This window comes from Mesoplodon bidens (genome assembly GCF_964165515.1).
Source record: "Mesoplodon bidens genome assembly, chromosome: 8".
In the NCBI taxonomy this organism is placed as follows: Eukaryota; Metazoa; Chordata; class Mammalia; order Artiodactyla; family Ziphiidae; genus Mesoplodon; species Mesoplodon bidens.
The window spans coordinates 20,633,978-20,646,531 of record NC_138165.1 but is presented as its reverse complement, the minus strand read 5'-3'; the positions used below and the strand labels follow the sequence as shown (position 1 = coordinate 20,646,531).

Below are 12,554 nucleotides of genomic sequence, written 5' to 3'. Positions count from 1 at the left end.
CTTTAAGCCTTTTAAATGGGCATTAATAACATCCAACTCAAAAGATATCATGCCCCATCTAAAGCTATTCTCATTCAAACTTCAGCAGTTTTCTAAGAGATTATTCTGTCTTCAATATCACTTCTTCCCATTCTTATCATTCACATTTTTTCCAAGGTAATCTTCTAAAATGCAAATCAGTTTAAGCTACTACTCCACTTAAATTGCACCTCACTGCTCATCAGGTCTCAAACCCAAATGCTTACAGGGGACAGGCGTGTAATGTAAATGAGTGAAGCAAAGGTGGAAGAGGAGGTAATGAGGAACAGTGGGGACTGTGGCAAACCAAAGTACACATGCCTTTTCTCAAGGAAATAGCTATTGCTGGGCTCCAGCCAAGAACTGCAACGTCTATAAGGAAAGATGAGCCTGACAATGCCAGGTCTTCCATTTTTTAGAAGGAAAGGAAATCTGGATTCCATTTTGATGAAAATATCAATATCTTAAGATTGGCAGTGAATTTTTTAAAATCCCGATTCCCCAAACAAACTACACAAAATCTCTGGGCATGAGATCCAGATGTCAGTATTTTTTTCAAAGCCCCTGTGCGATTCTTGTGTGTACCAACTTTAAAGGGCCTGAACTGAAGCAAGAGTTGACACTACAGAAGTGTGGGGATTTATAGTCCACCATGGTGGTATGAAAATTACTTTAAACTGAAAACAGCTAAACAATTAGCAGCCACAGAAAGAAATACTACCTAAACTTAAGTGGAGCCTCCTGAAAATACAGTTGCCATTGACCTCTTCCCAGGGAGTTTCCTGATTTAAAGAAGACTGATACTTGGCCTCAGGAAGTATAAATTCAGCTGTCATATACCTTCCCGCTGGGAAACCTCCAGCCAGGAAGAAGACAGACTGCTCATTCCTTTATCATCAAGAAGCCCAAGAAAACCTTCCATACTCTCCCACTGAAGCCCTAAAAACTTTTCTTTTGTTAAATTGATCTTTGTAAAACTTTACTTTGGGCTATTCCATGAGTCTTCCATTACTGGGACGGCCCACGTATACTGTGTGAAAATAAACCTTGTCTTTACTCCTGTTAACCTGTCTATTGTCAGTTAATTTGCAGGGCCCCAATCACTGGAACCAAATTGGAAGAGGAAAAGTTTTCCTCCCAACAGAAGTAAAGGTTGGCTCCTGAAGGCAGTTCTTCGATAGACATTATTTCTGATGTGCAGAAGAAGGAATGATTATGTCCCTCAAAGGAGAAAATAAGGGGCTTCCCTGGTGGCACAGTGGTTGAGAGTCCGCCTGCCGATGCAGGGGACACAGGTTTGTGCCCCAGTCCGGGAAGATCCCACATGCCACGGAGCAGCTGGGCCCGTGAGCCACGGCCGCTGAGCCTGCGCATCCGGAGCCTGTGCTCCGTAACGGGAGAGGCCACAGCAGTGAGAGGCCCGTGTACCGCAAAGGAAAAAAAAAAAAAGGAGATAATAAGGAAGTGTTTGTTAACATATTTTAATATACCCTACAACCAACTCTGAACTCCAGACTTTGAATTCAAGCCTTGGAGCATCAAATTGATACAGGATAAACTCTAAGAGTATTTAAGGTTCTTAACCGAAGGGTCGCTTATAATCATCCATGTCTGTTATTCCTTTAATTGTTACATATGTAAGAGGAAAATATTTTTTCATATTCAGTAAAGAAAGTATAATTTAATACAAAATTACTCATACTTAAAGGCTGTATTAAAAAATCTTTTAGTTCAGTTCTTTCAACACATTCTGAATAAGGTATCACAATTATTAAGAGATATAAAAGTTGCCATATTTCTTATTTGAATGCATTCCAGTAAGAAATGAGAGAGGAATTTTCAAAGATTATTTAGAAATAATTTACTGAGTAGACTAACAAGCAATACAGAACAGCTCACTACCATTTGACTTAGCTTACCTTCTCTATGTTACCAGATAATTTATATGTATCTCACTAATGAATCCCCAGCTTGAGGCCTTATTTCTACTTTAAAACTTCTTTGAAAGAAACAATCCCCCTTCCTCTCCTCATACCCACACTCAAAAAAAAAAAAAGTGTAATATGCTGCTTCCTGTTTAAGGAGATCTAAAATTGGATTCCTCCTCCAGGAACAAGGAATGATATTGTTGGAAAACCACAGGCAAAAACTATTTGAATGTTTACACCATGGATGGGAAAGGAAACATTTTTGGAGGCACTACTAAAATGTGGGCACCTTCACAAATATTTTCTAATTGAATTATTCATGACTCCTCTTTACAGGTCAAGAAGGTGAGATTGAGAGAGGTCAAGTGTACCCAAGGTTGCAAAGTGAGTGACAGCAGGAATTCAAACCTGTTTTTCCTTATGTAGATATAACCCGATATAGTATTGCAATCTTTATTTTTAGAAAACTTGCTAATCCAGGTAGGAAGAGGTTAGTAAAGATGGTGAAGGAAAATGTTTGAAGCAAGGTTTCTAGGTCCTTTCAAAAATCCTAACATTGTAAATAGGACCAGCATCATGGGCAAGTGATCTGTATCATCACAGCGACATTTCTTTAGAAGTCCCCATGCTTGGTTTAAGGTTCTGCTGTTGCTGTATTGAAATCTCAATACCATATTTCCATTTTAAACTGGATCTCACAAATTATGTAGCTTGTCCTTCCTGCAAGGGCCAACAAAGTGATGGTAAAGTTTATAGATAAGAGAACCTTCCTTGAGGAGACAACAGGTGGTTAGCTCTCAGTGTCAGGGCCACATGACTTTCTGGAGCAGAATAAGGTCGATGCCTTAGACAGGAGGTATGCTAGGGGATAACTTTCTGGGTGTGTTGCTTTCTTTCCCCATCTGCCTGGTCACTGTCAATGTATCTTCTCAGGAAAGAAAATAGGAGCCCCAACCCAGTACCAGCCAGAGGAGAGAAACAACATTAGGATAGCACTGGAATCTGACCAGGTGGACAGCTAATATATGAGAGGGAAGCAACCTGACCTGTTTCTCAGTGCGCCCTCTTCAACTCTCCATCAAGTGAGCTGGGAAGAGTATGGGAAATGGGTCTTGGAACAAAGCAGGGCCCAGAGTCCAATCAGTGGGAGGTTCTCCAAGGGGTCCCCCTCCTTTGTGTGTATCTGGCGTAGAGGGGCAAACCAGAAACGGTGGAGCCCTAATTCTAACAACAGAAGCACTCAGGGGCATCTCCCTGCACCTTGACCCCAATTCACCTAGAAAAGGACAAGTTAGAGAACTGGCTTTCACACCTCCCATGCCTTACCAAGTGAAGTTGCTGGTATCCAAGGGAATATTAACTCACAGGGAAAAATAACATCTGATGAGCACAAGCAACACACCGAAATACCTAAATCAGAGGACACAGAAATAATGCACTGGACAGACCAACAATTTAATATATGAATAAAGCACACCTTAGGATATAAAGAAGGATGTTAGAAAGATGAAGCAGGAAAAAAGTTATGAGGAAGAATCAGTGTGAGGAATGGGGTATGAAAAACGTAATAGCTGAAGTGAGGAACTCAGCAAAAGGGCTAAATAGAAGAGTCAGTGGACTAGAAGCCCAGGTATTATAAGGGATAAAGAAGTGGGAGGCTATTAACATTATGGATAGAAGTAGGACATCAATATCTACGTAATAGGACTTTCCAAAGTTTTGCTGCATCTAGGAATTACCATAGTGAAGATCACAAACAACTGCTTAAAATCACAAACAGCTACTAGATGCAACCAGTGTTGTGGGAAGAAACACAATGAAACCTATGCCTTAATACCATCTATGCAAATTGAAAACATGTAACTCTGTATATATTTTAAGAATGGGAATATGTCTAAAGACACATATTGAACCCATTAGAGTAGGTGCCTGTGAGAATGGGGATGTGAGGAAGATAGAGAATGAAGGGGGAAATAATAAAATAAGCCAACAGAGTAGCTGACCCGGAGATCTAGGATGAATTAAAGAGTTTGTGTAACTCTATACTGAGGACCAAACATTTAAAAATAAACAAATAAATATAATGGATGGCTAGGTAGGCAAAAGGAGGCTAAATCACTATCTAAAGTCACTAGAGAATCACAGAAAGACACTAAAAGAATGTTTCTTTCTTCTGGAAAGAGGACTTAAAAAACAGACATGAATCAAACATCATTTTTTTAATACCAGGCACTGTCCTAGGTGCTGGGAATACCAAGATGAGTAAGATACTATCTCCACATTTAAGAAATGTTGCTATTTTGTCAATCTAGTCCTATCATTTCAGCCATCTCTGAAAAGGTGTTTTTCACACTCACATTGCTTTAAATTTAACAAATGTAACAGTTATTATAATCTAAATCCTGTCTCTTTTATGAGACTGAAACTTAAAGGGATTTTTAAGGTCACTTAGGCCCACCTTCTGTGGCCTCAGAATTCTCTTCTATTTTCCAACCTGCAAAGTTTACTTCCCTGTAATGACCATGCACTGTTAGCATTTCTTCTCTAGGGAATGGCTGTGGATAAGTATGACCTCTGAGACAACTCCCACTGGTCTCTTGTCTCTAGGTTGAACATTGCTAGGACCTTTAACTCTCATCACAGACAAATTGGTCTGATCATTGTTTTCCCTTATTCTACCTTATTTAGGAATGATCACCCTTGCCTAACAAACCACTCATACTCCATCCATCTGCTCAAACCCCACCCTTCTGGAAAGCCAACCTGGATCACCCCAGAACAGAGTGTCACTCCCTCTTCTGCATTTACACTGATGGGGTCTCTTTCAACCCATGTGACTCAGGGACCCCTGCTGCCTTGAATAACCAGTTATCTTGACATTGGACTATCTAGTGTCCCAAATTGATGACAATTGTCTTAAAAAACCTTTTTATCAATAAGTTATGTTTGAGCTTTCATCTCTAAATAGATATTTAATATTTGATAATCTCTAAAGATGCTATTGAGATTAGGGGTTCCAAAGGCCAGCCGATAGTTGAAGGAAAATCTTATATCATACAGAATGCTTCGTAGGAAGTAATAAAACATGAACTCCTATCAAAGCAAACATGCAATTTTTTTTTTTAGAAAATAAATTTATTTGCAAGGATGCTATAGGAAAATAGGTTTCTCTGCCTCAGTTTCCAAAACCAATTCGGCCCCAAAACTACTTACTGAGTACAGGGGGCAATACTCAGCTTCTGTATGAGATCTGTAACTGGTTCCTGAGCGGCTCAGGACCCTGAAAGGGAGTAGTCATCTTGTCTGAAATATAATGGTGTTTATCAGGAATTCATACCCTTTTCAAACAATATTTGCTTGGGTATTCATATGGCCTAGCTTATACATATAACCAAAATGTGTAACTCTGCCATATACATTTATCCATATAATGAAATATGTTGCAGTTAAAGGATATTAGTTTACATAGGAAAATATTTATGATAAAGTTGTAAATGAAATAAAGCATGACTCTGCTATGTTTCTAGGGTTGTGTATGGAAAGACTAAAAGGGAGTGCACAAAAATATTAATAACGGTTATCTTAATAATGATTATCTTTGGGTTGAAGAATTCACTTTTATTTTCCTTTTATTTTTCTTATAGTTATGAAATTTTCTATGATGTACTTTATATAATAAAATATGTATTATTAAAAATTTATTTCTTAAACCACTTATGCATACAAAAACATAGGAATAATGATGGAAAGAATATCTTTGTTTTTCTATTTATACACATCATCAGAGCTACAAAGGTAAACTGTAAACCATGATATAAGCTAGACTGAGGTTATACATGAACAAATATTCTACTCCAAACTGTCCTCAGGGCTGTGAGAAACCATAATAAATCCACAGTTACAGTAAATATAACCCCAACGTATGTCCAAGTTATGTGAATATACCATTTTTATTTATATGTTTTAAGGAAGCAACCATCCTATGCAATTCAGGTCATCTCTTGTGCTTAGCATTTAGGAATTTTTATAGACTTTTCACTGATAAAACTTGAGTATCACACGCACAGAATAAAATGCTATATGACTTCAATGAAAAAAACTAATTTCTCAAACAGATAAACCAAATGCTGAAAATTTTTAAAGAATTTAAAAAATCATCAGCCATAATAGTCTTTTGTAACCGAATCTTTATCAGTCAGGCAAATATTCAGACCATACACTTTGAGTACCTATGTATCCTGTAGTGTTGAAAGAGAAGCAAAAACGAGCAAATGAAAACATCATGATCCCTATGAGGAGATTTCGGTCTAGATAAACGCAACCTGCTGCCTCCCCTTCCCCCACCCCTCTAAATCCCATCCTCCCAAACATGTAAATATTTATTTGCTTTGTATTCCTTATGTTCAACCGTTGTCTATTAGTGTCGGCCCACTGTTTTCCCGAGCTTCATGACCTAGCTGTACGTACAACTATCAACCACCCAAGCTATTAACAACAGAAAGTTCTCTAAATCTTGAAACTGATTAAAGTATTCACTGTTCCCACTCAATCTACTACAACTGGACTTTCATTTTTCTGCAGATAAAAATGGAGCACCTGTAAAGAGCTTTGGAAAATATTTATAGACTCCACATGTACAAATGAGTCAATTTCCAAATAACAAGAACAATGGCGAGAGGAGCACTGCTATGTGGCTGCTTTGTTCCCCTGGCTCTCAGCACTTTATGGTTCCATTTTGCACATCCACACACCTACAAGTTGTTGCCTGGCTGGTAGTTATTACTTTTTGCAAAACTAAGGAATGTGAAGCAAGTTAAGGAACTAGGGAAATACAAATGGGAACAGCAAGCAAACTATATAAAGAGAGTTTTTTAGTACTCCACTAAATTACCTACAGAAGTGTATTCAAGAGAAGTCCATGCAGTTTTCAATTATTTATTTAATGTGTCTCTTACCTTTGCTTTTATTATCAGTTCCTCGTGCTTACGAATTAGCTCCTCATTGTCTGAAAGTGATGAACCTAGACTTTGTTCCTGTAAATCTCTTATGGTTTTCTGAAACCAACAAGTAACCTAGGTAAGAAGCAACACAGACAGGTCAAATTTCAAATGATTAGAATAAATGAGTAAAAATCCAGAAATCCTTCCCTAAGCTTTCAAAACTTAAGCTACTTCAATTTCTTTTTATATAAACTCATGTGTTAAGTTAATATAATCAGGTTTTTTTTTCTTCATTTCAATCTCTACATGCTTAAGAGAAAAAACAAAATAATACCCCAAAATCATGAGAACAATATATCATTTCATTGGATTACATAGCATGAAGAAAATAATTCAAAATCTCCTAGCAAAGAAGAACCAAAATAGATTCCCAAATTTTGGGAATATAATTTCCCAAATTTATATTCCCCTATAAACCATGCATTCTTTTAGAATATAAGATTATGAATCTGAGTGTAGTTACATAGACTCACATGAAGATATTAAATAGCATATGTAGAATTATATTTCTACTATTAAAAGACAATGCAGGGCTTCCCTGGTGGCGCAGTGGTTAAGAGTCCGCCTGCCGATGCAGGGGACACGGGTTCGTGCCCCGGTCTGGGAAGATCCCACATGCTGCGGAGCGGCTGGGCCCGTGAGCCATGGCCGCTGAGCCTGCGCTCCGCAATGGGAGAGGCCACAACAATGAGAGGCCCGCGTACCGCAAAAAAAAAAAAAAAAAAAAAAAAAAAAGACAATGCAAAAATACTTATTTTGTTGCAATGCTGAAAATCTGTATTCAGAAAATGAAATGGAGAAGTTATTAAAATTCCATTGACATTATAAATGTCTAAGGGCATAACTCACATTCATTTAGACTTGGTTTACAATATGTGCCTTACACAGTGTTAAAACAACAAATAACAAAAGACTTGAAAGAAGCCGTGCTTTTAAAAATGATGATGTAAGCTGACGTGAGACTGATAACATGTGGCCCCTGGATGCAGATTCCTTATCCCAATTAAAGGAAAGAGAGTTGGAGTTTTCCTCTCAAATCTTATACAGCATTATTCTCATGATCACATCATAGCTACTGATTCGTAAGAACCCCACTACTTGCTAAACAGTTTGCTAGTTGATTTTCGGGCATCATCTCTTTTTCTCTCAACAACTCTATAACAGGTATGATATCGACACTGTAGAGATGAGGAGAGGTTAAGCAGCTTATCCAGGGCCATACAGTAAGTGGCAGAGCCGGGATCTGTCCCCACACCTACATTACTCCAAAGTCCATGTTCTTTCCACTGTGCCCTGCTACCATCCTTGGGTAACTTAAAGTCTGTGGTCATCAGAGGAAATTACTTCACATCTGAAAAATGAATCCTGGCAGCCCACTCAAAGTGGTGGCACTGCCCAGGATATACACTAGGTCTTTCTCCAGCCTAGCTTGTCTTGTCTGCCACAGCCTCAGGATTTCTCTGAATTCTTATAACATGGATAGACACGTGAAGCAGGTGGCCAAAGAGAAAGCTACATTAGTCCTGAAGCTCCACACAGCAAACATACATCACAGGGCTTCCCTGGAGGTTCAGTGGTTAAGAACCCACCTGCCAATGCAGGGGACACGGGTTCAAGCCCTAGTCTGGGAATATCCCACATGCTGTGGAGTGACTAAGCCTGTGCACCACAACTACTGAACCTGTGCTCTAGAGCCCACGAACCACAACTACTGAGCCCACATGTCACAACTACTGAACCCTGTGCGATTAGAGCCTGTGCTCCACAACAAGAGAAGCCACCACGATGAGAAGCCCGCGCACCACAAAGAAGAGTAGCCCCCGCTCGCCACAACCAGAGGAAGCCCGTGTGCATCAACTAAGACCCAATGCAGCCAAAAATAAATAAAATAAGATAAATAAATTTATTTAAAAAAGACGGCAAACTTAATGGATAAATGTTAAAAAAAAATAAATAAACATACCCCACAACACACACACACACACACACACACTACACAGAAGTCAAGTTACGGTTTATGGAGAAGAATACACTCCTTTACCATTACAGGGCTGATATCACAAAGCTGATTATGAGATCAAATGTCTATACCAACACTTAGCATTTTCCAGCATGGAATAGGCAGTAAAATAGGCAGCAACAGGGTTTCTCCAGCTTTCTGTTAATTGGAAATCTTTGTTGACCAGCATTTTAGGCTATTGTCAGTGCAAAGAAAAGAATAACGGTGACCCTGTAGCAGTTTTCAGGTGAAGTACGCCTCATTCTCTTCAGAACATTTGGTGATCTGTGCACAATACACATATTAGCCGGTCCCCATATCTCAAGTACAGTGTTTATGTATTTACAATTATTTGAGGATGGTTTGTCTTTCTGGTATCCCAATTAGAACTAAATGATATGTATTATGTGCATATCAGAACCCCCAGAGAGTATTTTATCAAGAGCTATAAAATTTGTACATTAATTTATTAAATTTTTATTAAAATTTCTCACCGAAGAGGCAGTAGGCCCACATAAAAACACAACTAGAGGAATGATTTGAGGGTCTCATCAAAGAAAAATGGACCCTGAACATAACTAACTTTCAGAGACCCTTTATTTTATTAAGTACTGGGAGTGAGCTTTATTTATTTTTAGCTAAAGTGGTAGGAACTCAAAAATCTCAAGAATGCTTTAATAGGGAAAGTTAATATAGAATCTGAGTGAAGAAAACATGGATACAAACAGGTGTTCACTAATCTCTAAAAACAGGTGAGAAGTCTGAACCCTCAGATAATCTTATTAAATTCTGTGAGTCAAAGACTTGTTATCTAACATATGCCAGCAGTGATGAAAGCTGGGAAGGAGCAAGATGTTTTGATTTTTTAAAGGTATCTACTGACCTCATCCCCTAGATTTGGCAAATACTATTTCAGCTCCCCCAAAAAGGATACTATTCCCTTGGGCATGGCAATACTAAATATTACCTATAAGGGAACGTAAGATCTATGGTGGCATTCCAAATATCCTGATCACATACCTGCCTGATAAAGCACACTGACTCTCTAGATCTACACATTTTTACTACCAAATGCACCCTGGGAAGAAACATAAAAACAGGCTGGCATAACACTCAGAAGAAAATGGTTCATCGTCGGGGTGATACATCTCATCATGAGGCAGTCACATACATGAGCAGCCTCTTAGATCAGATTTACTTTGTGTGCTGGGAGATGCACTCAGAATAGACTCTCAGAGTCCATCTGATGTAAAAGCAAGACACCCTAAATAACGGACAGCATGTCAACCATAATGTAAATCAGTCATTGAATGCCGTGAGTAGCTACTGCAGACAGCTGCACAGATATTCCAAGAGCACTTTTTATAAGCGTTTAAATTATATCAGCTGCTGTTCAAAAGCGTCAGTGATAAGTACAGTAAATGATGCATCAGGACATTCTATTCTATAGAACATGGTCCCTGCAAAAGGATAAAAACATGAGCCAAGGGTTGGGGGCATGTGGAAAGAAAGGAAGAACAAAAAGCATTCAGAGTATGCACCGGAAATTGGTTCTGGGCAATGATGGATTAAAAGGGATATGGGGAGGGGGAAGGGTAAGCTGTGACAAAACGAAAGAGAGGCATGGACATATATACACTACCAAACATAAGGTAGATAGATAGTGGGAAGCAGCCGCAGAGCACAGGGAGATCAGCTCGTTGCTTTGTGACCACCTGGAGGGGTGGGATGGGGAGGGTGGGAGGAGGGAGATGCATGAGGGAAGGGATGTGGGAACAGATGTATATGTATGACTGATTCACTTTGTTATAAAGCAGAAACTAATAAAAAAAAAGGGAAAACAAGAATATTTTTACTTTCTCTTCGTAATTCCTACCTTTCAGATTGATCTAAGTGATAGGTTTGTGGCCATCCCACCTGTCTGACATGACATCCTAAGTACTCAGTACTCAGAGGAGGTAGAACTAAGGTAGAGAAGGAGTGGGGTAGATCTTTTTTTGCGGAGGGGAGGTGGGGATTGGAGGGGCAACACTTACCAGAGGTTGAAGGGAGCCAGAGAGAAAGGGAAGGGAAATCAACAAAGACGCAAAGAAGGAGCAGTCAGTGATGTTCAATGAAAACCAAGCGCTGCCTTGGAAGTTAAAGAGAGATGCCGGGAAGACTCAGTCAAATGGTGTAGATCTGCTTTGTCCTATACTGTAGCTACTAACCACAAATGGCTACTGAGTACTTGGAATGTGGCAAATCCAAATTGAGATGTGTTCTAAGTTATAAAATAGCTGATTTCATAGACTTAGTATAAAAAATAATGAAAATATCTTATTGATTGTTAATATTGATTAAATGTTGAAATACTATTTTAGATATGTTGGATTAAACAAAATATATTACTGCTTTTCTTTTTTTAATGTGACTTTTTTCTCTTTAAATTTTTTTTCACTCTTTTAATGTGGCTACTAGAAATTTAAAATCATATTTATGGCTTGTATTCTATATTTTATTGGATGGTTCTGTAATTCAAGGATATTCAGAATATCCTTATTTGTTAAATGTAGATCTAAGGACTGAGTATTAATTAAGGGTAATTTAAAATAGCGGAGTCAAGAGAACGGTGGGATGAGATTATGGTTGGTAAACATGAATAGACCACTGAGTGGTGGTGAGGAAGTAGAGCTAATGACTCTTTCAAAGAAGTTTATTGGATAAGGAAAGGGGGGATCGGTCGACAGCTTTAAGGAAAGCAGAGGTAACAGAGGGGTTCTTTCCAACTTTTTCATTTGACTAGATGAGACGTAAGCATTTTTTGTAGGTGCGGGGTACTGAAGATGCATTAAGGAAAGTTGAGGCAGGAATGTACTGATACCAGAAAGAGTGGGGAGGTTGGAAGAAAGCACTACTGATCTTATCAGCTTTGGGCAAGAAAAGGCTAGTTTTTTCTTGTTGAATGATCCAGTCTCACCTTGACCCCTGCTGGGAGATAGGAATGAGGAAAGTAAGAGAAGTGAATAGGACCTTCCCAGAGGGGTGTCAGGTACTATAGGCAGGTCTCAGGTTACCTCACCCAATCCTTATACCTCCTATGATGGAGGCAGTTGCTTTTTCAACAGATAAGGAAACTGAGCCCCAGTCAGGGTAAGCAATTCATCTAAGGTCACACAACCAACAAGAGGAAAGTCCTACAGGTTGAGGCAGAAATGCCATAGTCAGAATTCATGCTTCCCTGTCTAGTGTTTTTTCTTCTCATCATATCCATCTGTAGAACCAAAGGATTCCAGGGAAGAGGAATGTTTCTTATTAGGCTATGTTCACGAATGTTCTTAAGATAAAACTAAAATGCAACACTATAGTTACAGAATCTAATTCTAACATGGAAGTAAGCCCTGTGAATAATCGTGGGGGCTCAGTGGACATACTGCGTTAGAGAGAACGGATGTGTGGGCCAGGTCTGCCAGAAGGAGTGCCTTAGAGTAAGAGGCCGGCTGCGGGCAGAGGTGACAGCAAGGACAAACTGAGAATTCCAGTTCCCAAACAGCACGTGCCAAAGACAGGACTAAAACACGGGGAACACAAGCAATAGAAAAATGCTTTCTGACAATCAAGGATAAACAA

The 12,554-nt window shown here is 39.0% G+C and overlaps 1 protein-coding gene across 2 annotated transcripts in view; it reads right to left on the bottom strand.

The window, feature by feature from the left end:
* CCDC141 (coiled-coil domain containing 141) overlaps positions 1 to 12,554 on the bottom strand; it is a 220,362-nt gene that overhangs the window by 121,604 nt on the left and 86,204 nt on the right. For both annotated transcript variants that reach the window (XR_014016451.1, XM_081241858.1), the window contains exon 7: positions 6,902 to 7,018. Coding sequence is in view for 1 of the 2 variants with exons in the window: in XM_081241858.1 (XP_081097984.1) it covers positions 6,902 to 7,018 (117 nt within the window). In the remaining variant the exon portion in view is untranslated. The remainder of the gene's footprint in view (positions 1 to 6,901; positions 7,019 to 12,554) is intronic.